The sequence below is a fragment of the Microtus ochrogaster genome, unplaced genomic scaffold (genome assembly GCF_000317375.1).
Source record: "Microtus ochrogaster isolate Prairie Vole_2 unplaced genomic scaffold, MicOch1.0 UNK12, whole genome shotgun sequence".
In the NCBI taxonomy this organism is placed as follows: Eukaryota; Metazoa; Chordata; class Mammalia; order Rodentia; family Cricetidae; genus Microtus; species Microtus ochrogaster.
In genome coordinates this window covers 6,269,470-6,291,511 of record NW_004949110.1, presented here as the reverse complement: position 1 = coordinate 6,291,511, position 22,042 = coordinate 6,269,470, and the positions used below count along the sequence as shown (strand labels likewise).

Sequence of the window (22,042 nt, the reverse complement as noted above, 5' to 3'; positions counted from 1 at the left end):
CAGAATTGTAGATGAGTGGTAGGTTACTTGCCTAGGACCTGGTTCCATCCACCGCATTCTTAACCTACACTCAGAGACAGACACAGGTCGCCAGAAATGTTAACCAGCATCTTACTGTTATAAAGAAGAGCCGCTTGTTGGCTTCTGGCTGCTCAGCCCTGAAATAATCACACAGACTGTATTAATTAAGACACTGCTTGGCCCATTAGCTCAAGCTTCTTATTGGCTAACTCTTACATATTAATTTAACCCATTTCTAGTAATCTGTGTGTCACCATGTGACTATGGCTTACCGGGTCAAGTTCCTAGCGTCTGTCTCTGGAGGGGCTACATGGCTTCTCTCTGACTCCACCTTCTTCCCCCCAGCATTGTTTAGTTTTCCCCGCCTACCTAAGTTCTGCCTTGCTATAGGTCCAAAGCAGTTTCTTTTTTAAAAAAAAAATATTTATTATGTATACAATATTCTGTCTGTCTGCGTGTCTGCCTGCAGGCCAGAAGAGGGCACCAGACCTCATTACAGATGGTTGTGAGCCACCATGTGATTGCTGGGAATTGAACTCAGGACCTTTGGAAGAGCAGGCAATGCTCTTAACTGCTGAGCTATCTCTCCTGTCCCCAAAGCAATTTCTTTATTAAGAAGAAATAGTAATCACAGCGTCTAGAGGGAAATGCCACATCACCTTACACGGTCATAGAATGTGACAAACTAGAAAACAAATGAACTGGATGGGGTGGAGCAGGGACTCATTTTTTGCCTAGTGTGGCCTGGAACTGCTCTGAAGGTGACCTTAAATTTGGAGTCCTCTTGTTCCATCCTCCTACAACCTCCACACCCCACTGCGAGAATTGCAGGTGTGCGGGCCCCACCATGTCTAGCTGAAAAATAGGGTTATGGATGGGCCCCGGGACACATAAACAGCAGATTTAGAGATGTCAAATGGTAGCTAACCTCAGGTCTACTAGATTCATGAGCTGTTTTGCTGATGCGCCGGCGGCGTAGGCAACAGTGCTCTAACAGCTAAAGCCTGCATGGCTGACAGTCGGTCTTGTCACTGTGCCCTTTCCTGCATTCGTTCTGTCCCTGAGGCTTTCCCCATCTGCTCCTTGTTTCTTTTGCCTCGATGACCAGGAGTGGCCACAGCCTGGCCCAGCAGCCAGCTGCCCCCTTGGCCAAAGCCCAGGTCTGATTCCTTTCTGCTTTTGCCCTCCAACCTCTGAGAATCCAATCAGAGGATTGGGGGCAAGAAGGAAATGGGGAACCCTCTGTCTAGGCACACTTATTTTTCCAGCCAGGCTTTTCTGCTGCCTGCATAGTCGATGCATGGCATAGACAAGACCTTTAGCAGCAGCCGAGCAGGGAGGCAATGGCTGCTCTCATGCCAGTGATCCTCCAAGTTAGGATTTAGGTGTGTTGAAGGAGCTGCGGGCAGGCCTGTTTTTTGTCCTGCCCGGCTCCCACATGGTTAGCTTTACACCCGAAATAACAACACACAAATTGTATTCATTTAAACACTGCTTGGCCCATTAGCTCTAGCTTCTTACTGGCTAATTCTCACATCTAGGTTAACCCATTTCTCTTAATGTGTGTAACACCAGTCTTACAGGGAAAGATTCAGCATGTCTGACCTGGCAGCTGGCTTCATCGCGTCTGCCCCAGAGAGGAGAGCTATTGAGTCTGAGCTCACTTCCTCTTCCTCCCAGCATTCTGTTCTGTTTACTCCACCCACCTAAAGGCTGGCCTATCAAATGGGCCAAGGCAGTTTATTAGCCAATGCCCTTCCCCCATCAGAGGTGCATCCCAGAGGCTTCTGAGCGCATGCTGTCCCCTGGCATACTCTGAAGACAGACCCCCCTCTCTAAGTGTCTCCATTTGGAACTCAGGTAGGACGGCACCAGAGCCCTGAACTTTTCAGCTGCTTGCCTTGCTGCTGCCAAAGTCCAGGTGAACAGCCTTGACGAAATGAGCCATAATGAATCCTACTGGTGAGCATGGTGCTCACCTGCCTGTTTGGGCTGGGAAGGATGGGAAGCAACTGAGCACCTAGGGAACATGGTCTCACGATGTGTGCATCTTTGTATATGCCTTTACTCTTTCAACAGGCTTTGGCTCGTCCCCAGTTCCTCCCTCCTTCCATCCCTTTTTGAAGTCTCTCTAAAGTCCCAAGATTATAGGACTGCATCACAATGCCCAACTTGGTTTTTTGTTTTTAAAAATAATTTCCAGGGCTGAAGAGATGGCTCAGAGGTTAAGAACACCAGCAACCACATGGTGGCTCACAACCATCTATAATGAGATCTGGTGCCCTCTTCTGGCCTGCAGGCATACATACAGGCAGAACATTGTACACATAATAAATAAATCTTTAAAAAAACAATTTCAAAATGCATGTATCAAGTAAAAATCTGTAATTCCTGTTCCCATGGTGGATACCTTTGTGTAGAATAGGCCTTCACTGCTCCACAAGTAAAAGGAAACTATATTTTTGTTTGTTTTTGAATTGTCATCTTGATGCAATGCTTGGGTGAGCTAAAAGGGAACCTTGGTTGAGAAACACATCCACTAGACTGGCCCATAGACAAGCCTGGGCATTTGTTTTGTTTTTCAAGACAGGGTTTCTCTGTGTAGCCCTGCCTGTCCTGAAACTCTTTGTAGACCAGGCTGGCCTCGAACTCACAGAGATCTGCCTTCCTTTGCCTCCTGAGTGCTGGGATTAAAGATCCCAGCTACATTTTTCTGATTAAGGACTGATGTTAGCTAGAGGGCACAGGCCGAAATGGAGAGTACTGCCCATGGTCAACGGGCCTGGGTTGTATTAAAAATAATAATAATCAAGCCGAGCAAGCCACTGGGAGTTTTGTGTCCTGGTGGCAAACATGTCCCCAAAGGCTGATGTGGTTCAGGGAAAGTGTCTATCCATCAGATAGAAAGCCCAGGTCTGATCTCAGCACGACACACAACCAGGCATGGTGGCACACACCTGTAATTCCAGCACCTGAGAGGTCGGGGGCAACAGCCTCAAAAACTCAAGGTGAGTTTAAAGCCAGTTTGGGCTATATGACACTCTGCCTTAAAACAAAACAAAATAAAACCATACAACAAAAGCAAAAACAAAACAAAAACACAAAACCAAACAAAAGTAAAACAAAAAACCCAAGACCAAGACAGTAACTGATTATGACAAATTGAATGGGCATGGTGCCCCACCCCAACTACAGGACTTCCTTCACAGGGCACTTTATACGCCAATGACTGGTTCTCAACCCGTGGCTTACAACCCTTTACATGCTTTAAGACCATCTGCAAATCCTATATTTACAGTACAACTCGTAACAGTAGCGCATTTATAGTTATGAAGGGGCAACAAAAATATGTTATGGCTGGGGGGGTCACCACAACATGAGGAATTAACTGTATTAAGGGGTCATAGCATTAGGAAGGCTGAGAACCACTACTCCAATGTTTCCTGGAAGCTGGCTTGAGCGAGAGGCTGGGAAGGACGTTCAGAGCAGGGGCTAAGCTGGGGACAGTACTTGGAGCTCCCAATCACCAGGCCATCTTCCATAGCTGGGCGAGGGCCAGGGGATTTCCTGCAGGCACCTGAACAGAAAGGAGGAGAGACAAGGCAGCCACCAGCTTTCTAGTAGGCGTGGAGACAAAACGACCCTGGGAGAAGCAGCAGAAAAAACTGAGCTCCAGCAGCTGGATAAAAAGCAAGGCACTGCAGTCAGCTCCTTGGGTTTTGCAGACAGACATCTTGCCTGTCAACATCATATCCAATGGCTACTGATGGCCACCAGTTACCCTGCTGGTGTGACTCAGTGGTCATGGCTACAAGCCCATGGATACGTTAACCAAATGGCACTAAATAGCTGCTGGCAGATGGCTAACCTGCAGGGAGGCCATGGCAAGAGGCTGGCAGGAGTGTCCCTCTCCCTCACTTGGTTTAATCACGCATAGAAGCTGGGCACAAATCTGCCCTCACTCCTGGGATTGCACCATACTTTCTGTCCTTTAAAAAATATATATTTTAAATTGTGCACGAGTATTTTGCCTGCATGGACATCTGTACCACACAACTGCCTTCTACTCCCAGAGGCCAGAAGAGTGTCAGATCCCCTGGGGCTGGAGTTAAGACAGTAGTGAGCTGCCATGTGGGGGCTGAGAATCAGACCTGGGTCCTCTGCAAGAGCAGCCAGGGCTTTTTTTGTTTCGTTTCTCTGTGTAGCCTTGGCTGACCTGGAACTCTCTAGATCAGGCTGGTCTTGAACTCAGAGATAGACCTGTCTTTTGCCCCCCAAGCTGAGATTCCAGGCGTGCACCACTGTCACCCAACCCAGCTTGTTTAGTTTAAGAACTGCTGGCATGCCATGATCCTTCAGCCGCACCACCTCCTGTCCCTGGGTGCAGTTTGTGGGGATACAAGTCACCTGGGCACCTCCCCTGAAAGACAGGTACTCAGAAGAGATGCCAAGGGGGAGCCTGAGGTGAAATAACAGTGTGCTTGCGGCTCAGGGCCACGGCTGTTTGCTGCTGTGATATATATATATATATATATATATATATATATACTTTCCCAGATGGTATAAATGGTACTCTGGGGAGGCCCTGGGGACGTCTTTGAAGCTGGAGAGCGGACGCTGTGTGGCCTACTAATGCTGTTGCCGGACGCCTCAGCCAGTCCCACGGAGAGCTTTGATGCTGGGGTAGCCCTTCAGAGACCCAGAACTGGCAGAGCAGAGTGGGCCTTGTACTTCCTCACTGTGCGAGGCTGGGATATTAACCCCCGGGGGGCCATTAATGAATTAATGATGACGCCAACATTAGTTTAAATTATTTATTCTTCTGTAGCTCAAATCACAGAATAGTATGATACAAGTTTTCTCAAGCGCAACACTCATTTCAAACGTTTTCTTCTTTTACAGTACGGACAAAGATGTGTGAATTGATGAAAAACTAACTGAGAGCTTATTAAAACTAACTGAGAGCTTATTAAAACTAATGCTTCCTAGGCACGCCCTGAGCTTCTGTCTGGAGTGGGTGCAGGGAGTGAAAAACTTTAAATTCCCTGTCTATTCCGGGTAGGTGGTCCCTGAGCCACCCATCGTGGATCACTGCTTAAGACTTGTTGGTTACCTACTGGAAGGCATTTCAAAAAGCACAGAAATAAGTATACAGAAATAGCTCTTCTATAAAAAATCCCATACAAAAATAATAGTATTTATGCAAAGTTTGAGATACTACGAAATGTATTAGCCTGTGTACGCAACCTAGGAAGGAAAGTCTCTAAGAGGCAGACGAGATGTGTTTTCCTCTTACCTCGTTCCAACTCCTTAGGACATGACACCAGCCTATGCTTCACGCAGAAAAAGAACAAAGTTACACTTTTCTGGAGACATGAGCAGAGCCAAGTGTCTCTAAGTGGAAAGTGGGCCACCTGGTGATCTCAGCCATCTCCTCCCTTCTGTCCAGGTACAGCGTGGCAGGGCAAATGGGCACCCAGGCGCTTCACAGCGCTGGTGGGGGTCCCCAGAACTCAGAATGTTGTCCTACACTCGTGGAAAACACAACCTGTGCCACATTCACAGGAGTGGCCGGGTCACTGGGACATTTATGTGAGGAGTCTGACCATGCAGAACCAGGCCACCTTTGTATTCAGATGATGTCTGAGGGGGAGAACTGAGTTTGGAGTCAAGCCTGGCGAAGTGACTGCCTCTGAAGCCCAAATAATTTGGTTGGAAACAAGCCACTATGGCCCAGATGGCAACTCCACCTCTCTAGTCCCTACCAATGTCCAGAATCTCTTGTGACTGTGACCATCTGCACCTGGGGTCCTGAGAGGTCCAGGCTGACACTGCATGGCAGGGCTTGGAGAGATCCCCTGGGTTCCTCAGATGGTTTTGGCACTCGGCAAGACTGTCGCTGTCTGGATGACGCATGGTGAAAGTGTACTTTACAGTAGGCAATGATGCCCCGAGGAAGAGACACATTGGAGTGTACTGCTACAGAGGCTAAGGGATGCTGGGCCATGAAGCTCTGCATACTTCCATCTCTGAGGGGGTCCCAAAAAATGTTCTCCCTTCCTGAGACCCTAGTAGAGAATACATAAACCCCAACTCGCCAGTGTGGCCAGAATGCTTCTACAGTAGCTTTCTGAGCAGGCCCGCTTCACTCTGCTAGGATGACAAGGGGCCACGACACTGGTTCTACAGGCGAATATATTCCAAGATCTCACCTTATCTGAAAGAACTATACAGAACAGACAGCATAAACGAGGAGCTTTCCTGCCCTGACTCAGTGAGGGGTGGCCATCTACCAGGCCAGTGTTTGTACTGTAACACGACATGCCAATGGTTTCTGTACTAGTCACCCCCTTAGCATATTGTGAACATAGATATATGTGGGAAAACTGGATCTTACAAACTAACTTCAGATATTTTGCTCATATTTAAGAGGCAAGTTCCTGAGGCTTGTCATAATTTATAAAGGCTTTTTAGCAATAAAAAAATTAAAGGAAGAATGTTGCGTTGAGCTCCCCCTATTGAATGATGTAGTGTTTGGCTCAAGTATAGGATAAAAGGATATCGGTGAACTGAACTAGTGAGCAGGAAGGCACATTCTGAGGATCATTTAGGCGACATGATGTGCACAGCAGTATTCAAAGACTGTGCATTAATGAGCATTAGTGCTTGGAGGCAATTATTTATTTAAGGTGTAGAAAAATAGGAAGCCCCAAGGGAAGCTGGTTCTAAGGAATCTAGTCTGTATCTCACCAGTCAGTCAGTCCCAGTGCACCATGAGGACCATCTCCATGTGTTCAATTCACAAACTACATCTTTAAGGATTAGCAACCTGGAGAACGCAGGTCAATTCTCCAGCTCGGATCACTGGCCTGCGGTGTAGGGTCAGTTCAAGGGAATGAGGCTGATTGAGAACTTCGTGGGCTTGCTACCATCCTCACCTGTCTTGTGCACACAAGCCAGCAAGGTTTGGTATTTTAACACCTTCCCCACAAACAATCCCTGCTCAATGCTTACCACTAAGAAAGACAACGTCAAAGCCCTCTGCAGCAGAACTGAGTGAATAAGGACAGCCCATTGTGTTGAGAGTGAGCTTATAAAACAACAGGCTTCTTGCTCTGGGTGTGGATACAGCACAAACAGCTGAAGCCATTCTCATCACCTGCTTAGTCTGTCTGTCTGTCTGACACACACACACACTGTTCAGACTGTCTCAGAGCATAAATCACATTGTACTTGGAACAGTTTCGATGCTTCTGACAAGAATTTGGTTTAGATGTAGAATGCAGAGTTAGGGTGCTATGTGGGGATACAGTGGGCCATTTCCATTTGGATTATCTGATGGGGTATTCTTTTTGAGGACAGATTGGGAATTATCTTCCAAAAATGACAGTGTACTGTTACTGCTTTGATTATACATTTTGCTAACAAGAGTTTTCCTCACTTATTCTGGCAAAATGGCAGATTTTTCTCCTTACCACTTCTTTAAAAGAATCAAAGAAGCTGCAGAACACATGGCCACCAGCCTGTTTTCTGGGGGATTGTTTAGAGAAAGGATTCTGTTGAGCCCCTTTCTTCCTATGTAAGGCACAATGAATGCAAACCCGATAAGATTTCAGCAGGAGACAGGCAAGGGAGTCCTCTAATTACTGAGGGCCTGAGCAGCTTGCAGACTGTGAAATGTTACTCACATGGCATGTGCAGGCCAGAGCCAGCTGCCCATGTGGTCAGGAGGGTAGAGCAGAGTGACAATAGTGCTACACACTTGAGAAACTGAACCTCAGGAGGGGAAAGCTTCTTGAACACACTAAGCATGTGCCCAGCACTTTTAGGGTAGGTTACAACTGTGTGTAAGGAACCTATGTGCCCTCCTACAAAGAAACATGGATGCTATGACCACAACTTAACTCTTCCCCTTCCATTTTGATCCTGTTGGACCCGGAGGGATGTGTTTAGGAAGACGGAGACCACGGTTCCTCCTTTCCAACATCTCAGTTTAGGCTCTTCGGTTTTCCTCACTCTGTAGCCCTGGCTGCTTCAGACTGACCTTTCTGCCTGTCTAGGATAACAAGGAAATGTTACCCTCTTGGCTCAATCTAGGTTTTTTTTTCCAGGCAAAGTGCTGCACCAGCAGCACCTGATGACCACAGTGGTCACAGAGGTTGACAGCAGGACATACTGGTAGCTAGCATGGCCAGGGGTGGGGGCACACAAAGACTGAGTCCTTGGTGGCAACACCCCATACAAAGATCTCAGGCAGCCCAGGTTGGCCTTGAATTTGGTCTGCAGCCAAGGCTGACTTTTAAATCCTAACTTTCCTGCCTCCGTTTCCCAAACCCTGGGGTTAGAGGCACTGACAAGCCCAGCATGACCGCTCTTAGAGCCCATGCTTTGTCAACTAAAGCGTGTGGCGGCAGGAGTGAGAACTCCTGCAAGGATCTGCTGCCTGGTAAAAGGAATGGGTGTAAGGCATGCATTTACTTTTTGCTCTGCAACATCTTAGTACTCTGAAGACTAAACAAGCATGTTGTTGCCCTTGGCCTCTCCAGGTCTCTGCTAGGCCTGTCTCTAAGTATAAAGACAGAAGTGGTAGTACCAACAGGAGGTTGCATTCTGGATCCTTTGTTCAGACAAAACAATGTGTGTTCTAGAACTCACGCCAACACGAAACTCTGCAAAACCTGCCAGGACCTTTGTGTCCTTTGAACACTCGGGCTTGCACTACAGCTTCCTTCTGATACGGTGAGTCTCCTCTCAAAGGAACCCAAGTTGTATCTGCACATTCATGTTTATCAGTGTTAATGCCTTGTAACATTTAAGTTAACCAAAGCTTTTGCTTCCAGCTCAAACTTCCCCAACAGGACTAAAAAGAGCAGCATTTTTGACTAAGTTTGGTGCAGGACCCACAAGAGCCATATACACAGGATCAGGACAAACACGAGACTTGAGCTGGTTTCAGAAATGATTCTCCTACCATTCTCTGCCTCCCTTCAAGGCCTTAATGTGTTAGTAAGTTGGGTTTGGCTTGGCAGTGGATGTCCCATGCTCCCGTACTGAGAGGAGCAGAAATCACAGACATACTGCAGTGGTCTCACGGCATCTTTGGCTTTGAAACCATCACGGATGCAGTCAATTGGAGTGTTCAAGGTTTTAACAAAAACACTGAATATTGAGTTAATTTGAAATGCAATTTACCCAGGAATAAATCTAGTAAGGTAATTTTGATAATTAAAATATGAAAAAGATAACATGTACAAGAGAACAATGATGTTCATATTCTTGAAATAAAGACAAAAGTAGTGACATTTGGTTCATTTTCACAAATTGCACATGGGTAAAATCATACAGTACTGCAGAAAGCTATCGACAAACAATTTAGTCAAAGAATTTGCTTCTTTGTTTCACTGAAAATTAAAAAGCTGTATGAAATGCATAGCTTTGATTAAGACTATAAATACAGTTTCCTTCTCAGTAAAATTCCAAATTTAGAATGCTGGCAAAAGGCAGTGCTGGCAAAGTTTTTAATGCACATGGAAATGCTATTCTATTTTGGCTTCCAGAAGTAGCCCTAGGAACTCCTATGCACCAACGCATTGACAAATGGTCACTTCAGTTTTCTGTGAATTATTTTAAATGTCACCTAGGTACTTAAAATTAGCGCTTGCTCCCTTCTAGAAGCTAAGGCAGCAGATGCATGAAGCACCTCAGCTAGACTTCCAACTAGCTCAGCAGTTCACCTGTGCTCCTCAGGCCACAAGGACTGCAATCTACATGGCTCCCTGGACACCCACTGGGACTTTCAGGCTCACTTCTGCCCAACGGGGCGAAAGCCGTCATCACTGCACACTGTCCTTGCAGCAATCTCAAGTCTAAAGTCTCACACACTGTGGGGTCTTCAAACTCCACCTCCCTGAAGACAAACTTCATTTGCTGTCATTCTTCATGGACTGTCCCCTCCATCTCTTCAGAAGGCATGCTTTGTTGGCTCTGCTGATCAGTTCCCATTCATGCTTAGTTAACTTTTAACCATCTCAGCCTTCATGTAATTTGCTTATTGTGTTTCTCTAGTTTTCACTAAACACAAATGCAAAGGCAAAGACTGAAGCAATCATTTCAAAACACAAGAGCTCACACTAAAGACACACATGAGCATCAAATATTAAAACATGAGTTTTCTCCTGTCTTTATTCTGGGGAGGAGGAATCTTCCTCCTCATCTTCCTCGTCTTCATCATTGAATGAACAGGGGGTCTCGCCGCGGGACTCAGAGCAGTGAGAGGCCGCACTACTGGACTGGTGACTGTCTGGGGCAGGGAACTGCCCAGTTGCTAAGGCCACTTCGGCATCCAAGCACAACCCTTGGTTCACACTAGCAAGTAAGTTAAAAACACAGATTCATTAGTGTAGTGCAGACAGGAATAAACAGAGGAAGGAGGTACCACTGAGCAGATCTGCTACAAACCTGACCCACCTGTTGCAGCAGTGACACGGCCCTGGCTCCCCACAGAAGAGCCAGGGCTCTGGGGCTGGCTTTTCTCACCTTGGAAAAATACATACCTTGACTGGGGTACAGTGGCACTAGTGGTCAGGTCTAAATTTGAAACTGATTGGGTAGAGTTCAAAAGCAGTCCCTGGTCTAACCAAGAAGGTCCTGTAGAGATATCTGCAAGATAAAAACCAAAAAAGAAAGAAAATGTAGGCTCTGCACTCTGGTTGTTCCGCTGTGCCCTGAAGTAAGCATGGGATGCACGTCTTAGTGACAGCTGGACAATTCTCCTGCCCCATGAAGAACCTGTTTTTTTGGGGGGTGGGGTACCAATAAATTCCTGAAAGAGAATGGAAAAAAATAAAGGAAGACAGACTTCAGGGAAAAAGAATTCAAAGTAAAACTATCACTGGCTCCTTTTAGTTCAGTGTTCTTGTTTTCCCCAAGACTTATTTTATTATTTTTAAATCATGTGTATCTGTAAAAGCCCGAAAGGGAATGTGTGTATACGAGGTGCCAGTGGAGGAAAGGGGTGTGAGTCCGAGCTGTGCGCTGTCTTCCACAACAGCAGGATCAACTCTAACTTAACTACTCTAGCCTCCCTTTGTCTTTATGTAACACCTGACAAGGTTGCTTACTGGGTATAGCAAGAATGTGGCCAGAATGTGGACTATCTTACACATCTGCCATCCTCACCATGAAACACTACCACAGTGACATTAACAGCGAAAGCCGGAATTGGACAGAGACAAGACAAATCACAACTGTTTTAGGAGAGACCACACAGCTTATGGATCAGGCAGACAGATCCACTCCTGTCACCCTTTCCCCACCTCCCACTGTGTGTGTGCACAGGTGAGACTTAGGACTTGCTAATCAGGCTAGGTCAGCAGGCCAGCAAGCCCCAGGGATCTTCCCACCTGTCTCCCTAAGTGCCAGATATGAGCATACATCATCACTTCTAGCTTTTTCCACAGGTGCTGGGGATTGAACTACATACAGATGGTCCCAGGCTTGTACAGCAAGCACACTACCAACTGTACCGGCTCCCAACCCTGTGTATGCAGGTGAAGCCAATCCTGTTGCTCATCAATGATCTATGCTTCTTCCTACCTAGAGGCCCCTCCACTTCCACCCCTGGTGTCATTTGCTTTATAATCCAAAGTAGTCTTAAGATTGTGCTTTCATATAATGCAGTTTTAAAATTTATTTTTATTTTATGTGTATGGATATTTTGTCTATATGTGTATCTGTGAACCATGGCCGGGTTCTCATGAAAACCAAAAGAAGGCATTAAACTCAAGCCACAGGTGGTTGTAAGCCATGGTGGATGCTGGAAAGTGCACCTGGGTCCTCTGGAAAAGCACCCATGCTCTTAGCTGCCGAGCCCTCTCTCCAGGTCTGTGGTGATGGTTTTAATAAAGGTGAGACAGGTAAAAGGTGTTTCAGCTCCCAGGAAACCATAAGGGCCTGTGGTGGCATCTCCTTTTCCTTGAATATGCCATGCTTCTCCCACTAGAGCAGACCAGTTCTCACTACACTGTTACTTGCGGGATGCCTCCCTGTCTAGAATGTCAGCTCAGAGAGAACTGTAACCTGAATGTCTAGGGACCTCAGAATTAATGAATGAATGTATATGGTCTCTTACAACAATTGGTTTTTTTTTTTCTGTTTAGTTTTTCAAGACAGGGCATTTCTTTTTTTGCTTGGCTTTTTTTTTTTTTTTTTTTTTGGTTTTTTGGTTTTTTGAGACAGGGTTTCTCTGTGGCTTTGGAGCCTGTCCTGGATCTAGCTCTGTAGACCAGGCTGGTCTCGAACTCACAGAAATCCGCCTGCCTCTGCCTCCCGAGTGCTGGGATTAAAGGCGTGCGCCACCATCGCCCGAAGACAGGGCATTTCTATGTAACAGTCCCCCACTTGTTCTAGAACTTGTTCCCAGCACTTGGGAGGCAGAGGCAGATGAACCTCTGCGAGTTTGAGGTCGGCCTGGTCTACAGAATGATTTCCAGGGCAGTCACAGAGAAATTTTTCACAGAGAAAACCTGTCTCAACCCACCCCCCCCCAAAAAAAAGAGAAAAAGATCTCACATCACTGGGCATGGGTGGTACCTGCCTTTAATCCCAGCACTTGGGAGGCAGAGGAAGGTGGATCTCTGTGAGTTTGAGGCCATCCTGGTCTACAAAGCAAGTTCCAGGACAGCCAGGGCTACACAGAGAAAACAGTGTGTGTGTGGGGTTGAGACCACAGACCCCCTTACATGATAAGGTAAAACCCAATGCATACTCAGAAAATAGCTTGTTCAAATACGCTTTTACTGTCTGGTATTTTTGTTTCTCTATGGGTGTGTGTGGATGTGCCATGGCATGCGTGTAGAAGTCAGAGGACAACTTTTTAAGCAGTTGGCTCTCTCCTTCCAACATGTAGGTTCTGGAGATGAAACTCAGGCTTGGCAGCAAACATTTCACCCACCAAAACATCTTGGCAGCCCTCAAGCCCCCCCCCCCCGTGTGTGGGGGCATGTGCGTGCCATGGCATGCTTGTGGAAGCCAGTGGGCTGGGGAGCGGGCTCCTGTCTCTGGTGTGAGGCAGGATCTCTGGGGTTGCTGCACTGCACACTCACAGCTGATCTGTGAGCATCAGGCCCATTCTGTCTCTACTTCCTCATCTCCCTGCAATAATCCCACGATGAAGATGCACGCTTCCAGAATGGCTCTTTGTGTGGGTTTGGAGGATGAAACTCAGGTGGCCAAGCTTGTGCAGCCAGTGCTCTTACTCAGATACTTTCCCATTCCCTTTATTGTACAATTTCTGTAATTACTATGCAAAAAACACAGAGTCATGTATGCTAAGATAGGAATTCTGTCTAGCCACTGAGAATGAGCCGTGCACGAATGAGGAAACGAAATAAGCGACTACATCAACTTTAGATCGGCCTGCTAAGCCTTTTCTTCACAGGCTAAGGCAGCTGTGAGAGGAAAAAAGACTCCAATTCTAAGAAGAAAAGCAGATTGTGAGTACACTTAATAAGAACAAGTCTGAACAAGATGAAATTAAAGCTGAATCCTGTGCTGAATATGAATTAGTGTACAGAACTGTGGAGACCTTCTGCTGGGTCACAGCTATTCAGTTGTGAGCATTACAGATTATATTTCCTTCTACAGTGGATCTGAAAAGCCCACATTTCTTTCACATTATTACAGGCTCTGCACGGTGGTTCTCACACTCTCGTCCAAGGGCCATTCCCTCCCTTTCACACTAAAGGGACATGTCCCTTTGAACTGACAGGAAAATCTGTAGCCCAGTCTGCAAATGAGGTCATGAAGAGATCAAACTACAGGGCCTGCTAATCACCCTGAACCTTTCCACTGGGAATAAGAGAAAGAAACTTGTGGTGATTTATTGAGCCGGTCCTTTATTCAGACACTGCTGGACTTCCAGTCCGATGAGGCTAATGAAAACATGGAGCGAAGGGAGCAGGGAACAGCGCATATATGGTTAGAATCGGCTGAGGTGTAGGAGGGTCCGGGGCCACACTTGCAGAAGGCAGATGGTACTGACTTAATACATGCAGCACAACAGAAATCAAATCTCAGTTAAAAAGACCTATGAGCAAAAAGATAAAGCAAACTACCTTTCTGCTTATATTTGAATTTATATACCTTACAACTTATATTAAAACTGTTTCAGAGATGTGAAGTCAGGTACAGTGGTGTGCACCTATGGTCTCAGCTGATGGAGGCTCAGGCACCAGGTCACAGAAGCCCAGGAGTTAAGGTCTAGCCTAGACAACATTGAGAGTCCATCTTGAAAAAAATAGCAACAACCAAAAATGTGAAATTCTAGATGAAAAGTCCCAAATAGTTTTAAATGTTCAAGGTACCTTTGAGAATATAATATTGTTGAAATTAGCAAAACCACAAACATTTCCAAATTAGTGGAAAAGATATGAATGTAAACCTTTTTATTAACTATACCTAGTATACCCTTTCAATTTATTTATTGGATTTTTCAAGACAAGAGTTCTCTGTGTAATAGTCCTTGGTGTCCTGGAACTCTCTTTGCAGATCAGGCTGGCCTCAAACTCAAGGAGACCCAACTGCCTCTGCCTCCCAAGTGCTGGTATTAAAAGGTGTGCACCACTGGCACCTGGCTACTCTTTCAATTTATAATAAAAAGAAAATCATGTCTCCAAGAAAAATGTATAAGCAGCCAATAAATACATGAAAAGATGCAACATCCTAAATCATTAGGGAAATTAAATAAAAATCACTGTGAGTTACCATTTCACGTCCACTATGTAAAATTATAACGATGGACAGGGATAGGAGTAGCTTGGTAGTAGAGTGTATAATTATCATTCAAAAAACTATGTATTCAATCACTAGTGCCAAAAAATTGAGGTGTGGAGGGTAGTGAGAAGGATATTTAAAAAAAAAAATCAGAAGCCTCACACATTACTTTGTAGAACTGTAAAATGGTATAGGCACTTTAAAAGCCATTTAGTATCTCAAAAAAAAAAAATCTAACAGTTCTGCTCCAACAAAGCTGTAGACATGTTTGTAAAAGCAAAACACTAGGGCCGGGCGGTGGTGGCGCATGTCTTTACGGGGAGGCAGAGGCAGGCAGATATCTGTGAGTTCAAGGCCAGCCTGGTCTACAAGAGCTATTTTCAGGACAGCTAGCACTGTTACACAGAGAAACTCTGTCCCGAAAAACCAAAATTAACTAACTAAATAATAAAAAACCAAAACACTAACAATCCAAACGTGTACCAACTGATGAATGAAAATGTGGTACTTTATAAAATGGAATATTATTTACCAATTAAAAAGGAATGGGGACCAATTAAGCTTCCCTAATCCAAAAATCCCAAGTCTGAAATGTTTCAAAATCTGAAACTTTCTAAGTACTGACATAATGCCAAAAGTGTAAAATTCCATACCTGACTTCATATGATAGGTCACAGTCAAAACACAAGCATATTAAAATACCCTACAAAGTAACTGGGTAGAATTGTATATGAAACACAAAGAGATATTATATTTAGATTTGGGTGCCATCTCTCAAATAACTTTATTATGCAAATTCAAAGATTCCAAGAGACAAAAAACAACAACTACAAACAAACAAAACGCAGCCAAATCTAAAGCACTTCTCATCCTAAGCATTTTTGGGCAACCAGAAATACCTAATACAAAGGCATGGAATAGCTTGGATGAGTCTATTAAATATACTATGCAAAGTAGAAGAAGCCATTACAAAGGCCACATAATATTCAATCCTGTTTATATGTAATGGAAAACCACAGTCATAAAAACAAACAAAGAAACAAAGAAAAAAACAAAAACATTAAAACCAGACTAAACTACTAGTTGCCAGGGGCTGGGGTTGTAGTATGTAGGGAGTGCTAATGACCTGTGGTTTTTATTTATGGTTATAAAAATGCCCAGGATCTGGGTGTAGTGGCACACGCCTTTAATCTCAGTGTTGAAATAAGAGCGTCTGGGCTGCATCCCCAGGACCCTGCCGCCCACATGGACCCGGCTGCCTGCACGGCTAGCTTTATACCCCCATTAGTTCCAGCCTCTTATTGGCTAGCTCTTACATATTGATCTAACCCATTTCTATTATTCTGTGTAGTCCACAAGCTGGCTTACCAGGAATGATCTTAACCTGCGTCTGTCTGGAGTGGGAGAATCATGGCGACTCTCTGACTCAGCTTCTTTCTCCCAGCATCCTGTTCTGTTTTCTCCGCCTACCTAAGGGCTGGTCTATGAAATGAGCCTAGGCAGTTTCTTTATTAATAAGAAATCATTCCCACATCATCTCAGCAGTGGCAAGCAAGGCAGGTGGGTCTATGACTTTGAGACCAGCCTGGTCTGTTGTGGGATTCCCTCTGTATGCTGTGAATACCATTGGTGAATAAAGAAACTGCCAAGGCAGTTTCTTGTTGATAGGGTAGAGCACAGCTAGGCATGGGAAACTAAACTGAATGCTGGGAAAAAAGAGGCAAAGTCAGGGAGAAGCCACAGAGCCGCTGCCAGAGACAGACATGCCTAAACTTTACCAGGGAAGCCACAGCCACATGGCGATACACAAATTACTAGAAATGGATTAAATTAAGATATAAGAGTTAGCCAATAAGAAGCTAGAGCTAATGGGTCAAGCAGTGATTTACTTAATACAGTTTCTGTGTGATTCTTTCGGGGCTGAGCAGCCAGGAACGAAACAAGGGGCCCTCCTCCAACACTAGTATCTATAGTCAGCTCTAGGCCAGCCAGAGTTGTGTAGTGAGTCTTTAAAAAGAAAAAAAAAAGTATCCAGGAATTAAGCAATGGTTGCAAACTTTTGTGAATATACTAAAACACCACTGAATTACAAATAGGTGTTACAGGGCTGGAGTGATGGCTCAGGAGTTATAATCCAGAAGATTGGGTTTAATCCCCAGAACCCACACTGTAGTTCACAACTTCTGTGCTCCAGTCCCAAAAGATTCTGAAACCCTGCTCTGGTTTCCTTGGGCATGAGACACACATGTCCATCGACATACATGTAGGCAAAATACCCATCCACATAAAAACTTTTTAAAATGGATGTTTCATTTTACGAGAATTAAATCTTAATTCAAAAGCCGACTAGGAAAGTAGACTATTTCTACTTTTTAGGGGAAAGTAAAATCTAGTAAAATCAAATTGAAAAATTTCCGCATCATCTAAGAAAGCTCAAGACCCATCCAATGCAGACCTAGTAATTTCAATCTGTAAGTTGCACATAGCATTAGACACATGGATAGAATGTTCAAAGCAGCACTGTATTATAACATCAACTGTGGGGGGGGCAACTAGAAGTTTATCAGCACTAAAATGAACAAACTATGATTTTTTTCATGCAACAAAATTTAATGTGGAAATAAAAATGTATGTATTATAGCAACATTAAATATGACAAATATAATGTTAAGTCAAAGAAAATCAAGCCACTAAAGAAAATATCACTCCATGAAGTTGGCACAGTCCAATATGTAATCGCAGCACTCGGGAGACTGAGACAGGATACTATGAGTTCAAGTTCAGCCTGGGCTACAAAGTGAGTTCCAAGATGGCCTAGGCTAGAGATAACCAGAAAGACATAAATTTACTGATATCAGAAGACAAAACAATGTTTCTTTTTCCTGTTTATCAGACTTGTTTTTGCCTCCAAAGCAGTGGCTCTCAACCTCTGGGTGGCATTCTACCAACTGAGAACATCCTGGTTCTCGCCGCCTAAATCAGTGGTTCTTAACAATGACCTTTTCATAGAGGTTACAAACTAGATATTATGCATATCACATATTTACATTATGCTTCATAATAGTTGTAAAATTATAGTTATAAAGTAGCAGTGAAATAATTTTATGGTTGGGGCTTACCAAACCGTGAGGAATTGTATTAAAGGGTTGTAGCACTAGGAAGGTGGAGAATCATTGCTTTAAAGAAAAGCAAATGAACAGATAAGAAATAAGAAATTTAGGGGGCTGGAGAGATGGCTCAGAGGTTAAGAGCACCGGCCGCTCTTCCAGAGGTCCTGAGTTCAATTCCCAGCAAAAATGGTGGCTCACAGCCATCTGTACTGAGATCTGGTGCCCTCCTCTGGTGTGCGAGCATACATTGAGGCAGAATGTTGTATACATAATAAATAAATAAATCTTAAAAAAAAAAAAAAGAAATTTAAAGCCAGAGTGTGATATACACCTGTCAGACTAGCACTTGGGAGGCTGAGGTAAGAAAGCCAAGATTAGAGGCAAGGCTGGGCTAACAGCAAATTCTTGTTTAAAGAAGACATTCGAGGCTACATCTACAGGTGTGGAGAAAGTCACAGATAGGAGGGTGCACAAGTAACTTTAACAGAATCATTTTTCTCCTAAGTGATGAGTCACTGAACCAGGACTGTTTAGCCTCTAATTGTAGAAATACTCAGTATCTACTCACTATTTCACAGAAACAATTTAAAACCTGGAGAGGAATATGGAACAGGAAACACAGACCATTTAGAGGTTTTACTATAAAGAGAATAATGAACATAAGCACAAATCCATGTTTTATGTTTTTTGGTTTTTTTTCCTGATACTTAAATTTTTTACTATATTCCTTACGGTAGTTTGACTGAGATGTCCCCAGAAGTCTTGGGCATTTCAAAATGTAGTCTCCAGTATTAGAGGCATGGCCTTGCTGGGGGTAGGCTCTGAGGTTTCAAGAGTCAAGCCATTTCCAGTTAGGACTCTGTTTCCTGTTCCAGCCTAAACACCTCCTGCTTGCTGCCATGATCCACTCTTCTCCCTGTAACTCTAAGCCCAAAGTCAACCCTTCCTTCTACAAACCCCTTGGTCACGGTGAACTGCCACAGAAAACTAAGACATCTTCTACTCTCTGATTTCAGATCACCTGAACAGATAAACACAGCGTCCCAGTGGAGTGAGCTAAATCTATTGTTTTTTTTTTTTTTGTAAAATACTCTTAAATTCCCCTAGAAGAATTATAAACAAAAACAAAAGGCCAAATTTCCATCAAGCTTTACAAGACTCTACTCAAACTCTCAGAATTAGAGAAAATATCACTGTGACCCTAAACTTAGTGATGAGTCAGCCAATTTTTGTACAATATATACGCTATAGATGTAAGCTTGTACTCTAAAAAAAAAAATCACTGATTTTTTTAATTATATAAAGTATTTAAGAACGCCACCCAGTGAAGCTAGCGCATGCTCTCTGAACTGCATTTGTGAGAATGCTTAACAAGTCAGCTTGACATTCGACCGGGTACATAGCATCTCCAGCATACCTGTGACATAGCCTTCTAAAGCTTTCGGGACCAGGGACTTTGCAATTTGCAGGTCTTCCACAGAGCATTTGCCTGACTCCAGACCGAAGGACATTCCCATCCGCTTCAGTACTTCTATGTCATCATGGATCTCAAAAGTGTTATCAAAATTAAAGAGGTATTCAAACCTGCAAAATAAAGCGAGGATGGGGAGGTTGAGTGAGATGGGGTCATAGGTAGAGGTGCCCGGTACCAGTCCTGACAACTTGAGTTCAGTTCTCTCTCCCCACCACACCCTAAATACATAACTTTAACACACACACACACACCTAAATACACAAATTTAATAATAATTTTTCTTTAAAGAAATAAAGGAGGCCAGGTGGTGGTAGCACATCCTTTTAATCCCAGCGCTTGGGAGGCAGAAGCAGGCAGATTTCTGAGTTTGAGGCCATCCTGTCATACAGAGTGAGTTCCAGGATAGCCAGGACTACACAGAGAAACTTTGTCTCAACAAAACAAAATAACTCAAAAACAAACAAAAATAAAAATAATAAAGAAAGGAAGTATGGGGTCTTGGTGCCATAGAGGAGCTCTGCAAGGTCTTATACCATGTGCTCTGTCTGCTTAATTTGCTTCCTGGGGTTTCTAGTAGACTGGCTTATTAGTCTTAGAAAAATAAAGTGAATGCTCAATTTTCCAGCTAGCCACAGAATACTCAGTCAATGAGGAAAACTTTTCCCTTTGATTTGAGATAAGGATGTTCCACACTGCACAGTTTGGTCTGAACTCCTAGATTCAGGGATCCTCTTAGGTAACTGGGACTTCAGTCACTTGAACTGAACATATCTGAATTAAATGGAAGACAACCGTAACAAAGCAAACCCAGCCAAATCCTGTCGTGAGGAACTAAGAATAAAATATCTTAAGCAAGTGTCACAGAGCTCAGTATGGTAGCTCATGCCTTTAATACCATTACTTGAGTTTAAAGCCATCTTAGGTTTCAAGACTTCTAATCCAGTCTAGTCTACAAAGTGAGAATCTGTCACAAACCAACAAAAGTACCACATATAAACTACATAGCAGCTATCAGAATGTTCTTGAAAAGTAATCAGTTTGGATGCCTGAATACACAGCACAATCAAGAAGCAAAGAAAGGGACAACAAGATGTGGCCTAAACTTATCCCTTATCCCCAGGAAATACTTTGGGGAAGGACAGAACTGACTCCTAGCCAGGCCTGAGACCTCCATCTACAGGTTCTGTGATGTTTGTTCTAGTGCAAGTTCTGAATAATTGTGGGTTTGACCTTCTTATGGGATTCTCTATTAAATGCATGTGAGGTTGAGACTTATACTATTCTAACTTAAAGCAGGAGGCTGAAGTGAGTCTGAAGTATATTAACAAGCTCACAATGAACTGGAAGTGGGCACCTGCCAGAGGAATGATTTCAGGCATCTTTACATGCAGATGGCTTTGTAAACTTAATTGCATTGTGGGAAAGCCTCCAGGCTAATTAAGGGTAAGATTGCTTCACCGAAGTAACTGACAGACAAGATTATGGACCTACTTCAAATAACAACTGTGTGCAAGCTGCTCCATGAGGGGATGCAAGGCAAGGCATGAGTCAGTGACCACCCAAGGCATAGAACCAAAATAGATTCCAGCCTGGGTGAACAGTGACCACAAACTGTTAAGGTCAATAGTTCCCAATGGTTCCCAATTCTCCTTAAATTTTTAATTCTTCTAAACTTAATGTATTTATTTATTTATTGAGACAGGTCTTTCTTCTGCAGTTCTCCTGGCTGGCCAATGCTGGCCAGCTCATAGCAACCCTTCTGCTCAACCTCCTGGGTTCACAGGCTATGTACTACATGCTCAGCTGTGGAAGCCCTATAATCTAAGAAGAGAATTATATAGTCCTTCATAAAGGAAGAGACTAACTTTAGAGAGCAATTACAGTATGACATTTGTAGGTCACTTCCGAAGATGTTAACCACTTTGAAGGCTTCTCGGTGTTATATGTGGATAGTCCTCTTAAACACAGGTTTCTATAGTCTGGGGATGTGAATAATAACTATGAATCCAACATTTTACTGGGCTAGATATTATGTGAATTTATTTATAGTTTTTATAAATTGGCAAAATAAGTAACTGATTTTAATTTTTTGGTTCTTGAATTCTTATACATTATTTTAGTGTGTGTGCACAATGGAACATGTGTGGAGGTCAGAGAACAAGTTTTTAGAGTTGGTTGTCTCCTACATTGTGGGTTTTGAGGATTAGAATCAGGTCACCAGATTTGGCAGCAAGCACCTTTGATCCACTCAGCCATTTTGCTGGCCCTCATTTTTATTTCTATGGAGAAAGGAATGAGATCTTAGAAAGGCTAAGAAATTAAAAAAATGAAAACTGCTTGTCCCTAAGAACAGCAACCAGCATTTATAAAATGTTACAGTGACCCAAATCTTTTAAAAGCATTATCTCATTCAACTTCACAAGGCTGTAAACAGGAGCTGCATGAGCAGGCAGGGAGAGGGCGCTGGATCCACAGCTGGGACCTGTCTTGTCCCCTATGCACATAACTTCCTTCTGAAGGACAGGTAAAATACAATGAATGCTCTACTTTGAAAAGTGCTACTTCAGGCCAGGCGGTGGTGGCGCACGCCTTTAATCCCAGCACTCGGGAGGCAGAGGCAGGCGGATCTCTGTGAGTTCGAGACCAGCCTGGTCTACAAGAGCTA

General features: G+C 44.0%; 1 protein-coding gene across 11 annotated transcripts in view; it reads right to left on the bottom strand.

Moving 5' to 3' along the window:
• Nucleotides 1–9,270: 9,270 nt before the first annotated feature.
• Nucleotides 9,271–22,042, bottom strand: part of Tfdp2 (transcription factor Dp-2) — a 124,906-nt gene continuing 112,134 nt past the window's right edge. For all 11 annotated transcript variants that reach the window (XM_005366667.2, XM_005366668.2, XM_013353591.2 and 8 more), the window contains 3 exons: nucleotides 19,321–19,487; nucleotides 10,575–10,680; nucleotides 9,271–10,386 (listed from right to left, as the gene is read on the bottom strand). In XM_005366667.2, coding sequence (XP_005366724.1) covers nucleotides 10,203–10,386; nucleotides 10,575–10,680; nucleotides 19,321–19,487 — 457 coding nt within the window. In that variant the 3' untranslated portion in view covers nucleotides 9,271–10,202. The remainder of the gene's footprint in view (nucleotides 10,387–10,574; nucleotides 10,681–19,320; nucleotides 19,488–22,042) is intronic.